The sequence below is a fragment of the Scyliorhinus torazame genome, chromosome 18, assembly GCF_047496885.1.
Source record: "Scyliorhinus torazame isolate Kashiwa2021f chromosome 18, sScyTor2.1, whole genome shotgun sequence".
NCBI lineage: Eukaryota > Metazoa > Chordata > Chondrichthyes > Carcharhiniformes > Scyliorhinidae > Scyliorhinus > Scyliorhinus torazame.
In genome coordinates, this window is record NC_092724.1 from 142,656,799 (window position 1) to 142,681,183 (window position 24,385).

At 45.0% G+C, this 24,385-nt stretch overlaps 1 protein-coding gene across 1 annotated transcript in view; it reads left to right on the plus strand.

Moving 5' to 3' along the window:
* LOC140395583 (transmembrane channel-like protein 7) overlaps positions 1-24,221 on the plus strand; it is a 67,391-nt gene extending 43,170 nt beyond the window's left edge. Inside the window, 10 exon segments of the mRNA XM_072483543.1 lie at positions 1,303-1,476; positions 3,094-3,257; positions 7,803-7,923; positions 8,687-8,784; positions 12,170-12,353; positions 15,480-15,610; positions 16,917-17,072; positions 22,385-22,463; positions 23,826-23,926; positions 23,928-24,221. Of these exon segments, the coding sequence (XP_072339644.1) occupies positions 1,303-1,476; positions 3,094-3,257; positions 7,803-7,923; positions 8,687-8,784; positions 12,170-12,353; positions 15,480-15,610; positions 16,917-17,072; positions 22,385-22,463; positions 23,826-23,926; positions 23,928-24,018 (1,299 nt within the window). The 3' untranslated portion in view covers positions 24,019-24,221.
* The last annotated feature ends 164 nt before the right edge of the window (positions 24,222-24,385 follow it).

Sequence of the window (24,385 nt, forward strand, 5' to 3'; positions counted from 1 at the left end):
CGAAGGATGGTGTCACTTTTCAGTGATCAAGACTGCAAATTCGAGACTGTTGCCAATTGCATTGCATTTGGTAGAATCATAGAATAGAATCAAAGAAGAATTACAGCACAGAAGGAGGCTATTCAGCCCATTAACTCGGTACTGTCTCACTGCGAAAGCAATTCAGCTAGACCCACTCCATGGCCCTTTCCCCGTAACGCTATAAATGATTTCTCTTTACGGATTCATTCAATTTCCTTTTGAAAGCCAGAATTGAATCTGTCTTCACCACTACTGAGACAGCGTATTCCAGATCCTGACCACTTGATGTTTTCAAAAATGTATTTTCCTGTTGCTTTTTGTCCTTTTGGCAATCACCTTATATCGGTGTCCTCTTGTTCTCAAACTTTCTGCCAAAGGGAGCAAGCGGGTTCTCCTTGTCTACTCTGTATTAACCCCTCATGATTTTGAACATCCCTGTCATCTCTCCTCTCAAAATTCTCTTCCCCATGGAGAACATCTCTAGCTCCTCCGATCAATCTACGTGACTGGCATCTCTCATCCCTATGTAATAACCCCACCAGGCCCGTGGGGTAACCGTAATTGATTTCCCTGTGGGATCATTGAATACGAGCCTCCCCGCTAGTGGCTGGAGGCCCACCCAGCTGGAACTTGCAAGATTGGGCATAAAAGCCGGCCCAAGCAGGGACCGGCATGTCGGTTGCCCCAGCGGAAACTGTGACGTGTAACTAATTCACCTCCTTGGGCAGACTTTATGTTGCCTTAATTAACATCTATGTTCATCCTACTGCTGGCTTCCTAGTCATTAAACCCTCGGACAATTCTCATAAATATTTTCTTCAACCTAAATAAAGCCTTCACATGTTCCCGAAATTGCAATGCTGTGAATTGCCACAATGCTCCAGTAGGGGGTGCACTGCGGATTTTGAAGAGTTTAGTGTAACTAAACTTGCTTGCAAACAGACAATTCACCAATGCTTTAAAAAATTGGCATTTCTCAACAAAAATATTGAAGATGGCAATTGAACAAAATATGGAGCCCAGTTAAGCTTGGCCTGATTAGATTAGGCCATCAATTCATCTTAATTAGCTTGTTTCAATTAGATTTTCAATTCCTGACAAAGCTCACTGCAGGATGTTTTCAGAAATGATTCCGAAACGATAATTGTGACGCTGTTTCAAAATGTAACGCCTTTAATATTTAGGAAATGTCAGTTTAATATAAGTTTGCAATGAACTGACTGAACAAGGCTGGAGTTCTGAATGGAGACAGCTTCTTGATCGCTGGTTTGTTTTTGCTAGATTGATTTGCAGGAGCAAATCTACAGGAGGAAGAAAGCAGAGCGAAGCACGAAGGACAAAATGTTCCTCTACTCCATTCGGGCTGTGCTCAATCTGTTCATCATGCTTCTACTGACTGGAGCTTTTTACTGCATTTACCAAGCGACTAAATCATCCCAACAATTCCAGCAGAAGGTCAGTGCATAGCTGCCACTGTTCAGGTTACAGAATATCGAGTGACGATATTTCAGATGTAAAATGATTCAGATGTTGCAGCACATTACGGCCAACTGATTTATGACAGTGATCCACACGATTCTCCTCCCAATACATTTCATCCAACCCTAGCCTCCTGTTCCTTTCTCCCATGTGCATTTGCCTACCTTCCCTTTCAAATGCATCCGAGCTATTCACTGCCACTATTCACTGTGGTAGGAGGTTCCACATCCTAACCACGCTCCGGGGAAAGAAGTCTCTCCTGTATTCGTTATTGGATTTGGTAGTGGTTGCTTTACAGTTATAGCCTGTTGTTTTGGGTAGTATCAAAATGATACAATTGCTTTTCTCAAAGGCAGCCAAATCGAATGCGCTTTCAACGTAAATCATTTGTATTTCAAAATACTTCACCTATTCTGTCCCCAGTTTTAGAGATTGACCAGAGGCAATCTATCAGACCAGAATCAGAATCTCATGGTTCTAAACTGTGGGTGGAAATTAAAGGAGCGGTCACGGCACTGAGGACCCGGGTCACTGTCTGTGTAGAGTTTGCACATTCTCCCTGTGTCTGCGCGGGTCTCACCCCCACAACCCAAAGATGTACAGGGTAGGTGGATTGGCCGTGCTAAATTGTCACTTATTTGCAAAAAACATTTTAAAAGGAAATTAAAGGAACAGGGACATAACTACTTTAAAAAAAAAATTAAAAATTGGAGTATCCAATTCTTTCTTCTTTCCTTCTTTGGCACCGGTATGATGATGGTCTTCTTGAAGCAGGTGGGAACCTCGGAAAGGAGCAGGGAGAGGTTGAAGATGTCCGCGAACACACCCACCAGTTGGTCCACTCAGGATCTGAGTGCACGACCAGGGACCCCGTCAGGACCCATTGCTTTCTGAGGGTTCACTTTCAAGAAGGCCGACCTTGATATGAACATGATTTGCGACCTCTTTCCCCCTCCACCCCCCACCACAGCGTTCACAAACATCCTCCAACCCCCCCTCAAAAAATCAGTCATCATCACCCTTGTGAGTTGCGCCCTATACACCAATAGTCACATTCAATATCAAACTTAAGAATTTACCAATTAGCAATTTATTTACAGCACAGTATAATGAGCATATTTTTGGCCTACTGATAAATGAGAGGAAATTGTTTGTCCTGAAATTCATGGGCTTGTGAAGCTGGTGCTAGGGTGAAAAATGGGCACGGGAGCCAGGTTGTTTAAAGCTGAGAGGAGGCAGGTGCTTCTAGTCCCCACCTGTCTGTGGGGCCATTGCAACAGGTGGAATGACCTCTCTCACCAACGTCACCTTTGCTAGAAACAGGGTAATGTAGCTCTGCATGAAACCAGCCGACTTATTACATCAATAAGGCACCAGGAGCCTAATAGCACCTTTCCAGTGACAATCAAATGGAGTCAGGGAGGTAGTGCAGAGACCAGCCCACAGTGATAATAAGACGCTGTCCACAGATTCAAAATTAGGCTCCCAAGATAGGGCAGACTAGCACATCTGTACGAAGGCTGCTGCTCCAAAGATGTGAGGGCTGTCATGTGTGCATCTTCTGTTTATAAAACAACACACTTTTCTTTCCAGGGAAATGGAAGCGGGAAAATTTATTTTCTCTTCGAATTCTTCATGGAATATCTCCCACCCATTGTCATCTCTGTCAGCAATATTCTTCTGCCATTCCTATTTTGGATAATTGTCCGATATGAAGAGTATCCGCCAAACACTGAAATCAATTTGATATTAATCAGGTAAACTTTCTTTGACGTGTAATTAGGCATGGTATTTTATTGATGTGAGGGCTGCTGCAGGTCTGCCCATCATTAAAGGAAAATGTATTTCACGCATTAGTCTATTCTTTCAGAGATTGACATCATCTAATTTCTTCATCCCATTTGAAATGATCTTATTTCACTTCAGTCACTATGGATATGTCATAAAATTACTCATTGCCAACCAGCATTATATTTGGATGAGAAAAATCTACAGAGAGCTTTAGTCAGTTGCAGCATCAATCACTGCCTGTGTTATGGGATGGTTTTACATCCTGGGCTAACTCGGGGAAAATACTGAAATAACTCAGGGAGGCACAGTGGTTTGCCCTGCTGCCTCACAGCGCCAGAGACCCGGGTTCAATTCTGGCCTTGGGTGACTGTGTGGAGTTGCCACATTCTCCCTGTGTCTGCGTGGGTTTCCTCTGGGTGCTCCAGTTTCCTCCCACAGTTCACAGATGGGCAGGATAGATGGACTGGCTGTGCTAAAATTGCCCCTTAGTTTCCAAAGATGTGCCGGTTAGTTGGGGTTATGGGGTAATGGGGATAGGGCAGGGGTGTGGGCCTAGGTTTGGTGCAGACTTAATGGGTCAAATGGCCTCCTTCCGCACTCTAGAAATTCTATGAACTCGGGGATGAACCTCTCAATCATTATTGCTGAACCCAAGTAGTAGCACTGTAGTAATAAATTTTAAAATCATGTGTTTTGAAGCAGCACTTTCATGTCATTGGGACATTTCCAAGTGCTCCATAGATGATGAATTGATTTTCAAGTTAAGTCAATGCAGTTATATAGATCAATGTGACAATTTTTTGTACTGTTGGTTAGTGGATAAATGTTAGACAGGATACTGGGAGAATTGTCCTGCTCTTCTACAAACATTGCCACTATGCCACTGTCTCCACATTTGACAACATTGCTGGTCTAGTAATCGAACGATTGAGGTTAATGCTCCATGGAAATTAATTAAAATCGAGAATTGAAAGCGAGTCTCAGTGATGGTGACCGTGAAGCATTATTTTGTCATTGAAAGCCCTTCTGGTTCGCGAAAGTCTTTTAGTAGAAGGAAATTTGCTATCCTTACCTTTCAGACCTACATGTGACTCTAGACTCACAGTTTAAAAAAAAATAAAAAAATTTTAGTGTACCCAATTAATTTTTTCCAATTAAGGGGCAATTTAGCGTGGCCAATCCACCTACCCTGCACATCTTTGGGTTATTGGGGCGAAACCCACGCAAACACGGGGAGAATGTACAAACTCCACACAGACAGTGACCCAGAGCCGGGACCGAACCAGGGACCTCGGCGCCGTGAGGCCGCAGGACTAACCCACTGCGCCACCGTGCTGCCCAACTAGACTCACAGTTAACTCTTAAATGCCCTCTGAAATGGCCTGAGCTCAAGGGCAGTTAGGGGTGGGCAATAAATGCTGACCCAGCCAGAAAGGCCCAGATCCCATTGATGAATAAAATAAAGAATCTTTGCTGGGTCTTGGGTTTTTAACTTATATATAGACTGCGAAGGTCTGAAGTTTGATCCTTTAATTGAGGTATATAAGACGATAAAGGGGATTGACAAAGTAGACATCGAAGGATGTTTCCTCTTGTGGGGCAATCGAGGACGAGTGATTGTAGTTTTAGGATAAGAGGTAGCAGATTTAAAACAGCGATGAGGAGAAATTACTTTCCTCAAAGGGTCATGAATCTGTGGAATTCAACACCCCAGAGTGCAGTGGATGCCGGGACAGTGAGCAAATCTAAGGAGGAGATAGGCAGATTTTTAATTAGTAATGGGTTGAAGGGTTATGGAAAACAGGCAGGAAAGTGCAGTTCAGGCTGAGAGCAGATCAGTCATGATTGCATTGAATAGCGGAGGGGAATCGAGGGACTGAATTGCCGACTCCTCCTCCTAGTTCTTATGTTGTTGGCTAATGGAACATTAGACAGTTGTTCCTCAGGCGGTGTGGTGGGGCGATGTTGACAGGGTTCCTCCTGATAACCACTGTTGTCTATTCACTCCACTTGGAGCAGTCATCAGGTGAAATTGCGTAGCCATGTACAATTCCATCCTTACGTACAGTACCCGTCCAGTATTTTCACACAGCACCATCTCAGGGGGCGGCACAGCAGCACAGTGGTTAGCACTGTTGCTTCACAGTGTCTGGGACCAGGGTTCGATTCCCGGCTTGGGTCACTGTCTGTGCGGGGTCTGCACGTTTTCCCTGTGTCTGCGTGGGTTTCCTCCGGGTGCTCCAGTTTCCGCCCACAAGTCCCGAAAGGTGTGCTTGTTGGGTGAATTGGACATTCTGAATTCTCCCTCAGTGTACCCGAACAGGTGCCATAGTGTGGCGACTAGGGGCTTTTCACACTAACTTCGTTGTAGTGTTAATGTAAGCCTACTTGTGACTCTAATAAATATTATTATTATACTCAGCCTGCTGTAGCACAAACAAATCTCATGTGGCTATTGTGCCAGGATTTTTACAGCATAAATCATTGGCTTGCATCACAATACCACCAATTTTTAATTATAACCGCTTCTAGTTTGAACTCCAGCAATAACAGCGGGTATGAGTGTAACTGATGTCATATTACCCAGAAACAGAGTTATGTTTAGTCGGAGCAAAGTTTTCTGTTCCAGATAATCAGCTGGTGAAGGGTCGAACTGGAACTTTATCTTTCCGTACTCGACAAGCTTTTATTGGCAGAGATACACATTACATAGAACATAGAACATAGAACGATACAGCGCAGTACAGGCCCTTCGGCCCACGATGTTGCACCGAAACAAAAGCCATCTAACCTACACTATGCCATTATCATCCATATGCTTATCCAATAAACTTTTAAATGCCCTCAATGTTGGCGTGTTCACTACTGTAGCCGGTAGGGCATTCCACGGCCTCACCACTCTTTGCGTAAAGAACCTACCTCTGACCTCTGTCCTATATCTATTACCCCTCAGTTTAAAGCTATGTCCCCTCGTGCCAGCCATTTCCATCCGCGGGAGAAGGCTCTCACTGTCCACCCTATCTAACCCCCTGATCATTTTGTATGCCTCTATTAAGTCTCCTCTTAACCTTCTTCTCTCCAACGAAAACAACCTCAAGTCCATCAGCCTTTCCTCATAAGATTTTCCCTCCATACCAGGCAACATCCTGGTAAATCTCCTCTGCACCCGCTCCAAAGCCTCCACGTCCTTCCTATAATGCGGTGACCAGAACTGTACGCAATACTCCAAATGCGGCCATACCAGAGTTTTGTACAGCTGCAACATGAACTCCTGACTCCGGAACTCAATCCCTCTACCAATAAAGGCCAACACTCCATAGGCCTTCTTCACAACCCTATCAACCTGGGTGGCAACTTTCAGGGATCTATGTACATGGACACCTAGATCCCTCTGCTCATCCACACTTCCAAGATCTTTACCATTAGCCAAATACTCCGCATTCCTGTTATTCCTTCCAAAGTGAATCACCTCACACTTCTCTACATTAAACTCCATTTGCCACCTCTCAGCCCAGCTCTGCAGCTTATCTATGTCCCTCTGTAACCTGCTACATCCTTCCACACTGCCGACAACACCACCGACTTTAGTGTCGTCTGCAAATTTACTCACCCACCCTTCTGCGCCTTCCTCTAGGTCATTGATAAAAATGACAAACAGCAACGGCCCCAGAACAGATCCTTGTGGTACGCCACTTGTAACTGAACTCCATTCTGAACATTTCCCATCAACCACCACCCTCTGTCTTCTTTCAGCTAGCCAATTTCTGATCCACATCTCTAAATCACCCTCAATCCCCAGCCTCCGTATTTTCTGCAATAGCCTACCGTGGGAAACCTTATCAAACGCTTTACTGAAATCCATATACACCACATCAACTGCTCTACCCTTGTCTACCTGTTCAGTCACCTTCTCAAAGAACTCGATAAGGTTTGTGAGGCATGACCTACGTTTCACAAAGCCATGCTGACTATCCCTGATCATATTATTCCTATCTAGATGATTATAAATCTTGTCTCTTATAATCCCCTCCAAGACTTTACCCACTACAGACGTGAGGCTCACCGGTCTATAGTTGCTGGGGTTGTCTCTGCTCTCCTTTTTGAACAAAGGGACCACATTTGCTATCCTCCAGTCCTCTGGCACTATTCATGTAGCCAATGATGACATAAAAATCAAAGCCAAAGGTCCAGCAATCTCTTCCCTGGCCTCCCAGCATCCTCATCTTCCCTGGTCCCCATCTAGCATCCTCTCCGCCACCGTAATACTGCTCTTGACTAGCAGCGCCGTGCACCTCCTAACCAAGCAGCCAAAGTTTCAGTAGGACCACAGGATAAGCCCCAGTTATTGCCCACCCCCCAATAGCATTAAATACTCAATCACTATACAGTACAAATAATGCAAGAAGAAGGAGAAAAACAGGAAAAAAATGTCTTCCCATGCAGGAAAATAAGGATTTCTGTGTTGTAGGAAGTTTCACTGCTTTTGTGTTTCTCCATTTGTTTCCATTTAGGAGTGTATTCTTAAGACTGTCCAATCTGAGCATGCTGGTATTCTCCTTGTGGCAGCATATCACCTGCTCTGATGGTAAAAAAGAGGATTGTGAAGCCTGTGGTTACAACATACACTACCAAGTGAGTGAAAAAACAACAATAAATAGTAGCTTTAGAGAGCTCGGTGGTGCGGGAGAGGCTGTCGCTGCAGCATCACACAGCAATCCAATCTCTTGCAAGTTTTTGACTTAGTTAAGGAAGGGACATTTTGGCATTCTTCACGGGATCGCTTTCATTGGACTTTATGGCAACAAGACTGCCATTTCCTCTGACCTGTGAGTGTAAGGAATAACCTTCATGTGCATATCGTCCTATCACATCCTCGGGACGTTCCAACATGCTTTGCAACCAATGAATTCATTTGGCAATCAGTGATCACAGACGTGAAGCTAGTTGGTCCATAAACTCTTCCGGGCCAATCCTATTTTGGTTAAACAGACACATTCCTCAGAGAGGTGGTCTGAGTTGTTAATAATAATTGTTATTATTATTATTATTAGTTGTCGGATGCCATTGTACAAAGCGGAATTACTCTTGGCAAGCCAATACAGTGAGCCAAACATACGTGATTCTAGTTTGAGCATTTAATTCCGATCAACATTTTGCTGCAGAAGGTAGTGTTTTGTTGCCAGATAATGTCCCAAATCTCGCTGGACCCATTGTTTGCAAACAGTACCAGGGAGAGTTTTCAGAGTGTTAGATGAATAATAACATTTTGTTACTCAAAGATCTCCAATTTAAATGAAGCATCTCCTCGCTGTACAATTTCTCAGTTGCAAATTGATGCAGATATCACACTGCTGCTTGCATGTTTACTGATATTTATTTCTGCTTCACCCTCCAGTGTTGGGAGACAAAGATTGGACAAGAAATGTACAAGCTGATGTTGTTTGACTTTCTAGCTTGCATCGGTGTCACATTTTGTGTGGAACTTCCAAGAAAGTAAGCAATTACAAACGAGACATTTCCACATGCCCCGGAGCTGAGAAAATTAAGGCCTGAATTTTCACTTCCCGGTTGGGAGGGCAGACTGGGGCAAATTACTGGCTTCACAAACCAGACTCGGGAAAAGGTACTCCAATTTTGGTTCCAGGGGATAATAGGAGTCAGGCCTGCAAACCCCTGATGTAGCGTAAATAGACATAGACATAGAACATACAGTGCAGAAGGAGGCCATTCGGCCCATCGAGTCTGCACCAACCCATTTAAGCCCTCACTGCCACCCTATCCCCATAACCCAATGGCTCCTCCTAACCTTTTTTGGTCACTAAGGGCAATTTATTATGGCCAATCCACCTAGCCTGCACGTCTTTGGACTGTGGGAGGAAACTGGAGCACCTGGAGGAAACCCATGCAGACACAGGGAGAACGTGCAGACTCCGCACAGACAGTGACCCAGTGGGGAATCGAACCTGGGACCCTGGCGTTGTGAAGCCACAGTGCTATCCACTTGTGCTACTGTGCTGCTATGCTGCCTGTAAAGGCGGAGGAGGACCCAGCCGGTTGGGCGACTCGGTCAGGTTTAAACAGCGAGCTGGTAGCAAGGTCCAATTGTGGGCCAGGGAGTTGTTACTGTGCCTTGGAGGAAATGTCATTGAGCAGTCAGGTGAATGAGCGCAAACTCTCCAAATGTTGTCCGACTAGTTGCTGACTCTGAAATAAATGGCACACCCTGGGCTTTCCATCGGCAAAAATAGCCATTGTCGCCACCTATTTACACTGTAATTAAGGAAAATACTAAACCATGCCAAACAAGGAGAGGTGCCACAAGACACATCTATTGAGATGGCACCATCTTGGCCTCACTAGCTGCTCACAATATTCTGGGTTGAGGCCGGTGACTGTTATGCCTCTGGAGATGTCTGGTGCACATGACAATTGACATGATCCCTCATGATGTGTTTCCAATATGTTGAAGCCAATGATTTTGATAGTATTTTTTTATGTAACGGAGTCAAACTCATTAATTTTACTGTTCTCTCTTGTCAGGAGTGCGTGTTTCCATGTGCAATTGTGGTTTTCAAGTTAAAGGTTTATTTTGTGAAAGTTGCTCACCAGGGACTGGTTGAGGGTGAGCGTGAGATTCCGGGACCGCAGGTGAATCTATTCTAGGGTAGCAGGCTTCTGGCAATGACCCTCTCTTGCACAGAATCAGCCTGGCTACATGGGCATGCCCCTCACCTGCTCTGCCATTGCTGCCCATCCATGTCAGATTCTTGATAATGGACAGGGGCATCCTCCTCCTCCTGCTCCGCCTCCTCCTCATCTTTTTTATCTTCCTCCCCTTCAGATGTTGGAACTCTGGGTACGACTTCTTCCTCGTCCAGTTATAGGTCCCTCTGCTGCACGACATTGCGTAAGATTCAGCACACCACTACTATTCAGGATACCCTTGCAGAGGAATAACGTAGATCTCTACCCCAGTGGTCAAGGCACCCAAAATGCATTTTGAGGATGCCAATGGCTACTATTCCAGATAAACACATAAATATTATAATACTTATTTTTGAGCTTGGTTTGTGGTTGCCTAAAGTTACCTTCTGTAATGTTCTCAGCTTATTTCCATTCACACCAAACACAATCTGGTCCCGAATCATGGAAAGTCACCGCAGAAAAATTACAGGTTTTAGTTTTTAACTTTAAATCAGTGTTGAACTGATCTATGGACTGTCCTGTCTTCTGTAAATGTGATCCAAACACATAGCGTTCATAAATTTAATTCTTTCTGGGGGTGCAATGTTCATCAAATCTTTGAATTACTTCATTAAAATTTTTACTATCTTCATCGTTTGCGAATTTAAACATATTAAACACACCAATTGCTTTGGGCCCTGCCGCTGTTAGGAGCATCGCTTCCTTACACAAATCTGAGTGATCTCCTAAATTTACTGCAGTAAGAAACAGATTAAATTGCTGTTTAAACACATACCAGGTGCTGTCCACATTACCATGAAATCTGAGACACATTGGTGGCTTTAACGACTCCATGTAGTTCATTCTTACAGTTTGCAAAATCTTCAATTCTCTGTGGACCTTGTGGCAGGCTTTACTCGATGTGATGTGATAGTTTTTTTTCTCAGCGCTTATTACCATCCAGTCCTGGTACCATGTAATGTTCTTGTCGAATGGTCCTGATTTATATTATAAGAACACTTGTAGGTAAAGCTATAAATGATTTATTAACATTAACTGTGGGTCAAATATATACAAACAACAGATGGATAATAGTATGATCATGCAGAAACATCCTCTCTCCCAGCTCCCTAGTCAGTCGGTGAATTACAACACAATTATGATATCACTACACATTCTACATTGGGTTTCAGTCATATTGTGATTTGAGCTCCAAGGTCAGTACACCCTCACTTCAGGGTAAAACCCTATTGTCCTCCTCCCCATTCCCAGTGCACACAATGCTTCCCCCACCTCCTGGCATCGTGCTCTCCCTCCGGCCTCACCAGGTCACGTTCACTTGTCTCTATGTGCCACACCCATTTTGTCTCTTCTTTGACACAGTACCCAGTGCTCACTTCCCTGATACACACCACTTCTTGCCACCAGTGTGCCTGAGTCAGCAGGGGCAAAAGGCTTGCCCTTGTTATTCCAGCAGCCCACCCTTGGGTTAAAGCCAGGCCTTTTCTGTGGCAGCTGCTACAACTTTTCATTGTTACCCAAAGGAATCCCTGGACCTATCGAAAAAGGAACCACATCTCTCCAAAGAACTCCACAAATTTTAGATCTTCTCCTGATTGGTTTAGTTTTGCCCAAATCGTATTTCCCATTCACTCCTTGTGAAAATCAGATCCGACTGAAGGCAGCTGCGGTTTCATATATACAGCTGTCTCTGTGAAACACTCATACCAAAGTGCGACCCTTCAGCCTTCTCCCCCCGCCCCCCCTCTCTTTATTGTGGATGTCTGGTATGGTTCTAAATGGGAACAATATCGTAACTTTAAAGATGACGTTAAATAGGATGGGAAACGCACAGACAAATAACACTGGTGCAGGTCTGATGGGCTGAAAGGCCTCTGTGTGTATTATGACATTCAATGATTCCTGATGTTACATTAAATAATGCAGTCGAACTCCCAACATTCCATGAGAAGCTATACTTACATTATTGGAAAAAATTCTATATTTTTATTAATCCCTGATGTATTCAAAATTTATTCCATCTGCAATTTCTGATTCACGTTCCTTCAGGTTGAATTGCATTGTGTGTTCCAATATCTGCCCATACCTAAGTACAAGGGTAACCTCCCCTGTAACCTTTGTCTAAAGCAAAGCAAGGCAAGGAATGTACTGAAACACTTTTTCCATTGTTTAGATTTGTGGCAGAGCATGGTCCCATTTGGTTAACTAAAGTGTTGAAGAAGCAGCAATTCCTGGTTGCAGAGAATGTTCTGGATATTGTTGACGGACAAACTATCGTCTGGATTGGGATGTTTTACTCTCCATTACTGCCACTTCTCAACATCGTCAAATACTTCATCACTTTCTATGTGAAAAAGGTAAGCTAGAGAAAATAAATGTGACTGCAGCTAGAGTTTTGCTTTTAATTGAAGACAGTCAGTAGGTGGTAGTGTATTACTGGGGCTCAAACCAATCTTCTGTCACACGAACATGATTCTCTGGTGATTGGAATGAAGGTAAATGGGCCAGAAAGATCCTTGCTGTTCAAATTTGTAAAGAGGCTGTGCACATAAGCAGCGTTCATGGACAAACAGACGGGTCAGTTTTGCACATGTTTATCCGATAGCCCAAGTTAGCCCATTCAAATCTGTCTCCCACCTGGAAGAGGGCGAAACTTGGCCACTCACGTGGAAGGCCTAGGAGAAGGCAGGAGGAGGGAATGAGCATCAAGGACAGCACCAGAATTTTAAAACCACTTCCCAGTCCCAGCAGGTTGAATGACCTTACAGCATGGCTGAATTTTGACCGAATTACTGCACGTTTTCTTGCATATCCTTATATGGGATTTGGGCTTAGAGCAACATTGTTACCTTCAGGACAGGTGACATCGTCCGCGATTCAAGTTAAAATCTGGTTTTGGGGGCGCTTGGCAGGGAGTTTCGCGACGGCCATGTTTCCGAGACCGCCTCTGATGACCATGCGCCTGGCACTACCCCCGTCCAGCATCAGGACGCGTCCCACCCCACCCATGTCCATCAATGGTGCCCAGGCCTGCTTCCCCATGCCCCCCACCCGCCCCCGTTAATGAATTGTGCAGCTCACGGTGTCCTCTGTGTCTTCGCAGGAGACGCTGGCCCATAGCAGAGCGTGAATTCTCCTTTTTTCCAGCTGCAGAAAAGGAAGGAAACAGCAACAGGAGCTGCCAGGCATCTGCAGCCACCAGCAGGAACAAGCAGCAAATGCAACCTGCAGCTGTGACATGCTCTCACAACTAAAAAGGCTCATTATTCATTTGAAATAGCCTTCAGCTGTGAAGCTAGAGGATGCTCACAGTCAAAGGGAGTGAAATTGACTTTCATGAGAGAAGCTGCACCAGGGCTCTGTCCTGGAAGAGTTTGGTAGGACAGGCAGGCTGCAGCTATGGTTGCCCCTGTTATGGGTCTCCACAATATTTAAAGATGGCTTGAAGTCCTCACAGACGCAAAGCCCCTCCACCACCCCACCCCCCCCCCCAACCGGCCCAGAGGCAACCCACGATCTGGGACACTTCAATCCCCCGGTCAAACCCAACCTCACCACGACTCACAGCGAGGAAATACATCAACTAAGCAACAGTCCAAGTCCCAGGAGGACCATCCTGAGATTCCAGCTCCTTCATGGGCAGGCTTTTATCTCAGGAAATTAACCAGCCCACAGTTGGGCCTCCGTCCTTCAGCGGGGCAGCTCGTACTCCACGTGCCTCATGGGGAGATTAATTGGGTCATCCCAGGTCTCGTGGGGTTATAACATCCCTCACTGCCTAAGTCCGTAAGTCCTTCTGTTGTTGGGAGTGGATGAGTTTGTCTTTTTTGCTACTCCCCTGGTTGTGCCTGCGGCTGTCGTGGTGGTGGGCCGAGGGGGGTGTATCATGTTGGGGAACGCCATTTTCACATGGATCATCCGGGGGACACCATCGGGCGACCGTTCCCTGTCGAGACCATGTTCTGAAAAGCCGGACGTCTGAATCGCCATGACGTATTCTGAATCTACCACTTCACGCATCTGAGTGTTGGGGCCCCTCGGGGGTGATAGCCCCAGGCCCCCTTGTGCTAGGCTGGGGAGCTGGAAGACAGTTCCTTTGATGGGGTTTGTCCTGACGCTGGCTCCTTGCTCCAGATGTGGTCCAGGTCCTTCTGCACCGTTCGTTCTAGCGTGTTTACCGAGTAGGACACTGGGCCAGTCTGCTTCCTCATGGAGACCAGCGGGCATCAACTCCAAAGTTTTGGATGTATACTGCGTCCCCAGGTCGGAAACCTCTGGCCTGTGTCCATTTCTTTCAGTACTGCCTCTGAAGGTCTTGACTCCTTTCCATTTTCCCACTAATATCAGGGAACACATAGACATAGAATTTACAGTGCAGAAGGAGGCCATTCGGCCCATCGAGTCTGCACCGGCTCTTGGAAAGAGCACCCGACCCAAGTCCACACCTCCACCCTATCCCCATAACCCAGTAACCCCACCCAGCACTAAGGGCAATTTTGGACACTAAGGGCAATTTAGCTTGGCCAATCCACCTCACCTGCACATCTTTGGACTGTGGGAGGAAACCGGAGCACCCGGAGGAAACCCACGCAGACACGGGGAGAACGTGCAGACTCCACACAGACAGTAACCCAGTGGGGAATCGAACCTGGGACCCTGGAGCTGTGAAGCAATTGTGCTAACCACCATGCTACCGTGTTGCCCCGAACGTTAGGGTAAGATGAGCCCTGAGCCTCCGGCCCATCAGCAGTTCAGCCGGTGCCACTCCAACCGTAACGTATGGTGTGGTCCGGTAGCTGAACCAAAAGATGCCTGGGCAGGCTTTTATCTCGAGGAATTAACGGGCCTGCTGTTGGGCCTCCGTCCCTCAATGGGGGTGCTCGTACTCCACGAGCCCCAAGGGGAGATCAATCGGGCCATCCCTGTGGGCATCCTGGGAGTTATAAGAAGCTGCATGCTGGGTAATGGAAATGGCTTGTCACCTCCTCAGTTCCTCTCAGAAGCCATTGCGCCAGCTTCACGTTTTTGAAAAGGAGTACTAAACGACTCCCGCGTGATTTTGCGCTGGGGAGTCAGGTAATTCCTGGGAGGCCGCTGCATTCGACTTCAATCTTGTTAATGAATGCAAATTAAGGTGAGTGATATTTAAAGGGGCCTCGCGGCTGTCAAAACCCAGCCCAAGCTCCATGGCCGCCATTGCTCCCTCGGGGCCAGGACCCCCAAATCTTGTCCCGCCACATCTCTGGGGTTCACGATCCACCATTGAAAAGCCCTGCTGTATGGAGCTGAGTGATGGTAAATATTCATTACCTAAAATGTAAGCTATTCAATACACAGTTGTGTTTTTTTTAATAAACTCACTCAGATGTATATTTGTTTTTTTTTGCTTATTCTCTTTGTGATATGGAACAACAATTCAACCTGTAATGTGCCAGCCTGTGTTCAGGTATAATGAGTTTTCATCTGCTTGATTGTGTCTGCAGCATTCTTTGTACAACTACTGCCGCCCTGGAAAAAGACTGTTTCGACCATCGAGCTCGATGATTTTCTTTCAGTTGATTTTGCTCTTTGGGCTTGTTGTAGCAATTGTTCCCATCATTGTCAATGTCACTCTGTAAGTATGTGTGGAAAAACAGGAACAGTTTACACGTGGGAGAGGAAATCGGCGGGGAGTGGGGGAGACGGGGGACGGGGGACGGGGGGGGGGGACGGGGGGTGGACGGACGGACGGGGGGATGGACATGACTAATCCAACACAGAGAGACTGAATGGCCACTCTTTGTGCCAATGACTCAATGATTTGTGAAAGATTTAAATTTAATTATCAGGATCAATTATTTTGCCTTGGTGTAGGAATGCAAAATGATGATCAAATTTGGAGATGGACTGAGAAGAGTGTTTTGTCCAAAGCAAGGTCATAATGTGTGATCAGTAAGAAGTCTTACAAAACCAGGTTAAAATCCAACAGGTTTATTTGGAAGCACTAGCTTTTGGAGCGTAGTTCCTTCATCAGGTGACTCCTGATGAAGGGGTTATGCTCTGAAAGCTCGTGATTCCAAACAAACCTGTTGGACTTTTACTTGGTGCTGTAAGACTTCTTACTGTGCCCACACCCCAGTCCAACGCCGGCATCTCCACATCATAATGTGTGATCACCTCCCTGATTAGAGAAGGAGGGAGTTGACATCCATAAATAAAAAGAAGGCACATTATCAGAGAATTTAGCTATTTCTCTTCTTAATTGGGCTGAACAGTGTTTACTTCAACAATCAAGCCAAACATCCATTCACAAAATAATTCTGGGTGAGAAGCAGAATTCAAATGTAAAAAGGAACTGTTAATGAAATTGGCTGTCTTCCTGCTTGCTGGCATCGCCGTTGTTTCATGCCAAGACATCCCCTTCATTTGGCACCAGATTTAAACTGCCAGAGGGCATGGGGAAAATCATACCACGAGTATCACTGGATACTTGCGGCAGCTTTCTTCTAAGTCTTACCGCTGACTGAAAAATCTGGGGCGAGTGATGAAACAACATGATGGCTGACCCAAATCTCACAGCAAATAAACATGCCTCAATGGTCTCCCTATAACATCCACCCAAACCCACATCCTTCTTTGACATTCTCTCACTTGAGGCAATGCCTCTAACTTGCTGGCTGGCTGGTGGTACTCCTTTGTATCATCCCTGTGACCAACCTCATGTAAGGGCCCTAATATTTGACTGTCAGGAGGCTTTTTGACCGTGAATCGTGTTTAAGCGTTAAGTGAGCAGAATGCAGCCTTCACCTGATCTCTCTGCACGTATATTATTTGTGGCTGATGTTCTCACACGCACTATTGATTTTGACAGCATTTGTTCAGATCTAGGAGCTGGTTTACATCACTGAAAAGTCTGAATGTAACTCCTGATTATCCCCCAGGGTCCATCCATCAATACCATGTGGTCCATTTCAACAGCATAAAACAGCCTGGGAAATTATTCCAAAATTGGTGTCAACACTTCCATCAGAAGCGCAGATCTTTCTGAAGTACATTACCTCAGAACCCTTTATCCTGTTGCTGATCACTGTTTTATGGTAAGAACTGCAACAGATTACTATAAGAACATTTACGGTTAAGGAACAAGGGGTTTCAATTTGACATTTTAAATTATAAATAGAAAAATTAGTGATCTAATGGAAATTTGTTGCTTTACAATTTACTACATTTCGGTAGCACAGTGGTTAGCACTGTTGCTTCACAGCGCCAGGGTCCCAGGTTCGATTCTCGCTTGGTTCACTGTCTGTGCAGAGTCTACACGTTCTCCCGTGTGTGCGTGGGTTTCCTCCGGGTGCTCCGGTTTCCTCCCAGAAGTCCTGAAAGACGTGCTTGTTAGGTGAATTGGACATTCTTGAATTCTCCCTCCGTGTACCCGAACAGGCGCTGGAGTGTGGCGACTAGGGGATTTTCACAATAACTTCATTGCAGTGTTAATGTAAGCCTACTTGTGACACTAATAAAGATTATTATGTACAAGTGTACTTGACATGTGATACAAATTATTAATTTCAATTCAATCTCAATATATGTAAAAGACATTTTAGGTACACACTTGCATATTGAAAAACAATCTGTAACTCGTTTATTTAGATAAACTGCAAAGTGATTAATACTGGAAGAATAAAGATATCAGCAGTCATACACAACATCTCTGTGAATGGATTGAATAGATTTGCATGTAACGTGACTAAGAATTACTCATTGCTCAGGATACACACTGGAATGATTGATAGGATACCCACTACATCCTTGTAATTCCATTCATGACTGGCATGAAATCTCCTTTAACAACAACCGTGGAGAATAAACTTACATTTATTTAATTCAATCCCATCTACTTGCCACACCTGTCAGCACTCAAGGGAAGGTGTAAAGGAAATCCAATCAGACAGTAGCCTTTGCTCCAATGTAAAAATTGCCACACCCTCCCAGTGTCCCAGTGCCTTGCTAAACTTCCTGTGCGAGGATGTAATAAAGGCATGAGATAGTCCAGCCCTTTCCGTCGGCAGAATCTTCTGGTCCCACTGAAGGTGACCACCTCCTCCCACGGCGGGTTCCGAGCAGCAGGATGGGCGAGCCATGCAAAATGCCGTAGTCATCAATGGGACTGGACGAGCCCGGCGGCCAATGACAAGCTGCCTCCGTGCCGGAAAATAAGCAGCGGAAGGCAGGGAGGGGGGGATGGACCTGGAAAATCCCGTCAGACCGTACATAACCTGTGTCAAGCTACAGTTCAGATGGTAGCACTCATGCCCCTGAGTTGTGAGGTTGTGACTTTATGTCCTACTCCAGGACTTGAACACGAAAATATCTCTGCTAACAATCCAGTGCAATACTGAGGGAGTGCTGGGTCCCATCAGAGGTGTGGTCTTCAGACGAGCTGTTAAACTGGAGCCCTATCAAGTGGATTAGAGGATTCCCTGGCACTATTTTGAAGAAGAACAGAGGAGTTATTCCCAATGCCTTGGCCAATATTTATCCCTCAATCAGTGACGCAAAAACAGATTATTTGGTCTTTACTATTTGGCTGGTTATCGGAGTTTGCTTTGTAAATAAGATGCTACGATCCCTACATTACAAGAGTGACTACACTTCAAAAGCAGGCTGTAAAGTGCTTTGGAACATCTGTTGGTTGTGGATAGCCCTATATAAATGGAAGTCTTTATTTCTTTATGATGCTGGAAGGGACACATTTCTGTCATATTCCCATAAAATGCTATTGGAATGAGGTGATGGAGTGAAATAATGCAGTCTTGTTTTTCCAACGAGACTGAATCCAACCAGACTGATAGGGGCACAGTTCCAAGAGTCAGCCATTCAGTCCTTTGATCATGTTCAACCATGGCTCCATATCCCTTACTACTCATGGCTGGCACAAAATCTATCAATCTCAGATTTGAATTTACTTGCGATAGCATCTACTACTTTCTGTGGCATAGAGTTAGGTGCCTTTGCTTGCCTTTGTAGAACAGAGTGTTTCCTCACTTATCTCCTGAATAGCCTGGCTCAGGATTTAAGGTTATGTTCCCTTGTCTTAGAATCCTTCACCAGGGGAAAATTCTTCTCAAAGTCATCTCATGATTTCCTTTCATTGTCCTAAAAAGCTCAATCCAAATCACCCTATGATTCCTATATTCCAGCGAATCATGACCTAGTTTATGTAATCTCTCCTCATCATCCTTCGAGCCCTATAAGATTCTGGTGAATCTATGCCGCACTGTTTTTAAGACCAATCTGATTCCCTAATGGGAGGAAATACGATTTTAATGTAAATACTAAAAGACCGAAGGTACATAAAAAGAGCTTGGACAGTCTCAAACCAAATCAGCATATAAACTGAATTCTATTGTTTGCCTGCCCTGTTTTAACTCCATCAGTTTTGAATGGCAGCCAATTAGGAAACACTGAATTTGTAGTTGTTGCGTAACACAGAAACCAAGGATTGAGCTTTGTTTAGAGTTCTTAATTTCAATCAATTAGAATGTCTCTTCTGTTACCTACAATCTTAAATGAGCAGAGAATAGAACATTTGTGTGGCAGCTAACTAGAGGAATATACAAATTGCTTGATGAAATAAGACTAGGGTGCATCCAGTTTGCTTTCTAATTCTGACTATCCTTGGAGTGCTTAGCACTGTCACCACATATTTTATAATTGTTCTTTTCTTACCGTGAGTTTCTGGTGTAACCTTTTGAATGAAGGAAGGCTTTTGCAACTAAAATAGTTATATCACTTTCTACTCTCTGGTGGCTGCTAGAATTTTTTTTTTTTTTTTAAATATTTATTAAAGTTTTTTAACACAATTCTTCACCCTGACAAACAATAACCCCCCCCCTCGTAACAAAATAACAAGAAATCACACAGAGCAAGATATATACATGGTTGAATGATATGTTACATAGCTTTGTACACTGGCTCTCTCCTGCACGTGCCAGTTTCCCCAATCCTTCATGTTATCTCTTGCTCATCCACCCTCCAGGCAAGCCCCCATTCCCCCCCCTCCCCTCTCCCCCCCTCCCCCTCCCAGGACATTCCCCCCCCCCGCCCCTAGGTTGCTGCTGCTGACCGACCTTCCTCTAACGCTCCGCGAGATAGTCTAGGAACAGTTGCCACCGCCTGTAGAACCCCTGCGCAAACCCTCTCAAGGCAAACTTAATCCTCTCCAGCTTTATGAACCAGCCATGTCATTTATCCAAGTCTCCAGGCTGGGGGGCTTCGCCTCCTTCCACATTAGCAAGATCCGTCGCCGGGCTACTAGGGACGCAAAGGCCAGAATGCCGGCCTCTTTCACCTACTGCACTCCCGGCTCGTCCACTACTCCAAATATTGCTAGCCCCCAGCTTGGCTTGACCCAGACTTTCACCACCTGAGATATTGCTCCCGCCACTCCTCTCCAGAACCCCTCCAGTGCCGGGCATGACCAAAACATATGGACATGGTTCGCCGGGCTCCCTGAGCACCTTCCACATCTGACCTCTACCCCAAAGAACCTACTCAACCTCGCCCCCGTCAAGTGCGCTCTGTGAACCACCTTAAATTGTATCAGGCTGAGCCTGGCACACGAGGAGGAGGAATTAACCCTACCTAGGGCATCAGCCCACAGACCTTCCTCAATCTCCTCCCCCAGCTCCTCCTCGCATTTACCCTTCAACTCCACTACCAGCGCTTCCCCCTCTTCTTTCATCTCCTGGTATATTGCCGACACCTTGCCCTCCCCGAGATCACCCTGTCTTGAACTTCTTGTGCCGGGAGCAACAGGAATTCCCTCACCTGTCGCCTCACAAACGCCCTCACCTGCATATATCTAAAAGCATTTCCCGGGGGTATCTCAAACGTCTCCTCCAGTGCCCCTAGGCTCGCAAACGTCCCGTCCATGAACAGGTCCCCCATTCTTCTAATTCCTGCCCGATGCCAGCTCTGAAACCCCCCGTCCATCCTCCCCAGGACAAACCGGTGGTTACCCCTGATCGGGGACCACACCGAGGCTCCCATTGCACCCCTGTGCCGTCTCCACTGGCCCCAGATCCTTAGCGTTGCCGCCACCACCAGGCTCGTGGTGTACCTTGTTGGCGAGAGTGGCAGCGGTGCCGTCACCAATGCCCCCAGGCTCGTTCCTTTACAGGACGCCATCTCCATCCTCTTCCATGCCGCCCCCTCTCCCTCCATCACCCACTTGCGGATCATCGCCACATTTGCTGCCCAGTAGTAGCTCCCTAGGTTTGGCAGCGCCAAACCTCCTCGGTCCCTACTGCGTTCCAGGAACCCTCTCCTTACCCTCGGGGTCCTATTCGCCCACACAAACCCCATAATACTCCTACCTACTCTCTTAAAAAAGGCCTTGGGAATGGCCTCACGATGGGAAGGCACTGAAACACAAACAGAAACCTCGGAAGGACCACCATTTTGACCGACTGCACTCTACCCGCTAGCGAGAGCGGTAACATGTCCCATCTTTGAAGTCCTCCTCCATTTGCCCCACCAACCTCGTCAGATTCAGTTTATGTAGGGCCCCCCAACTCCTGGCTATCTGGGTCCCCAGGTACCGAAAGCTCCCCTCCGCCCTCCTCAGCGGTAGACCCCCTATCCCCCTTTCTTGGTCCCCTGCCTGTGGTACAAAAAGCTCACTCTTCCCTACATTGAGCTTATAGCCCCAAAACTCCCCACTGCTAGAATTATTAAGGAGTGATCACATGCATTTCTTACTTTTAAAAGTCTGTAATTTAACTTCACCAGAACAAGAGTTAAATTGAAAAGTGCAAACATGAATAAATAAGAATATTAGTTCACACATACCTCTCATGTGTTAATCATCATACTTAGGAAGATAGAACGTATTATTTTGAATGCCACTATCTTCATGGATATTATATAAATAATCATAGAATCCAGGCAGTGCAGAAGGAGGCCATTCCACTCATAGAGTCTGCACCAACCCTCTGAAAAAGCATTCCAACCAGGCCCCATTTCCATCTCTGTAACCCCACCTAACCTGCACATCTTTGGACACTAAGGGCAATTTGGCATGGCCAATCCGCCTAACCTGCATATCTTTGGACTGTGGGAGGAAACTGGAGTACCCGGAGGAAACCCACACAGGCACTGGAAGAATGTACAAACTCCACACAGAGAAGGACAAAATTAAACCCGGGTCTCTGGTGGTGTGAGGCAGCAGTGCTCACCAGTGTGCCGGTATAATATAATATTTTGAAATGTCAAAGACTAAATACTTTGAAATCTTTGCTCATACATCTAAAGGTTACTTCTGAGAGTCTCCTATTGTCTTAGACATTTGAGATAGAAAATACATATGTTTGCATAAATATTTTAATACTTTTCCTCTTGTCAACAGTACGGTGCTGACAATATTGGCTTCATTGGTTCAAACTAACAGAAGTACTATTACCCAACTGAAACAGCATTTAATCCTGGTAAGCTTTCACTGCACTGATGGTGCTGTATTAAACCGAGGTACAGTACAGTGACTTAGATTTTTCAGGTTTTATTGCACTGTATCACATCTATGTGAATATAACAAAATAAAAGATTCACGTTTCGAAAAGTAGTATTGAAAGTGGCTAAACACTAAAACGACATGGAACAATATTCTCCGGTCCCCAGCTGTGTGTTTCTTGGTGACGCCCCTTTCGCTGGAGGCAGAATTCTATCTTCCCGCCGCTTGTAAATGAGATTTCCCATTGTAATCACCCCCGCCGCCACGGAGTCCAAGGCCGGGGGGTGCACTGCCAACGGGAAAAGTGAATCCCGAACACCGGAGAATTCCGGAATTGGCAATAGTGGAGTTATTTGAAATTTGATGTTGATTTCCCTGGGAAAGTAAATCTTAAAACGGGATTTTGTTTTAAAGGTGCTAATTTGTTTGAACCTGCAGACTGGAATCTGAAGATCGGCTTCAAGCCACACAACCTTAACCTACATATTGCTGGCCAGTGGAAGATGAACAAACTATTATAATGACATTAGGAACTTGTGCTCAGGATTAGCACTAGATTGCCGGACTAATTATTTATCAGAAAGGATGTGATGTATGGTTGGAAGGAAAAGCCTTTCAAATAAAGCTATATGCTTCATGAGATTGCCTGAAAATTCCTAGATTGAAGTGAGTAGGGGGCCATCCAGGTGATAAAAGAGGCAGGGAGAAGGATACAACATGTCAACAAGAATGGAGTGTGCATAAAAAGTGATTATCTCCATTGTAACTTGCACTTAAAGTTTAGATTCAAGTCCAATAACTGAATTTATCCAACATGCTTTTCAGATATTTTATTTAAGAGACCATCTTTCTCTAACTTGTTGGTGCTCTATTTATAAGTTATAAATATGTGCTATCAGATCATTTCTGAGCAATTTTACCACATGATTTTTCTTAGTCCTCCCCTTGAGATAGGTGAAGGCGACCCAGTTTTTCACAAAGAAATTATATATTAAACATTCTCACAGCAAGAGATTGAGGAAGCTTCATTCTCATTAGATACATTCTTGCACTGATTTGAAAACTATTGAACTTTTGCATAAATGATCTGATTACTCCAACATTTGTCATTTCAAATTACTGGAACACTTGGTACAGTGAAAAGTATTTTAAATTGGTTTAACTCACTTATTTTGAGCAAATCAGTGGTGATTTCCTCAGCTTTGCCACATAACCTGCTAGTTTTTCCTTCCTTCTTAAAGCTCCATCATTTGCTGAAGACTTTTAGAGGCCTCTAGCGCACCAAAATAGTTTGCATTAATGCCAGATTTTAATAACTTGGAACCATTTGTTTTACTAGGCTGGAAAGGATAAACGATATTTGGTGAAACAGCTATCAACACATTTTCAGCAGCCAAGTGTTGGTCCCTTTCAAGACAGCTTTTCTGAAAGTGTCAAAGATGTCAACAGTCGGGCTTGAACCGTTCAACAATGGAACTTTTTCAAGAACATTACCAGTTAGTTGTCTCTTCCAAGAGAAGTACAACATTTGAGAGAAGGGAAGATATTTTTCACAATCAGTTATGAAAACGATCAATAATGTTTGTCAGGTGCTTAACCTTCCATGTGGGTGAAATGGGTTAGCCTGTAAAATTTGTATGGCTGTGCATGTTTTCTTTCTGTATTTTAGTCTTTTGAAGTTAGCGACCATTTTTACATGTAATATTTCCTCAGTAATCAATGCTGAAAGCTGCAACTTCTGACACAATCCAAATCCAAATCTACACTCACAAATCCCAAATTATATTCTTGGACTAAACACACTTCAGTCAACAGAACTTGAATGAATTTAATGAAATGTGGTGCAGAATCCCTTCCTGGTCTCTCGAAAACTCAAACAAACAACATAAAATAAAAGAC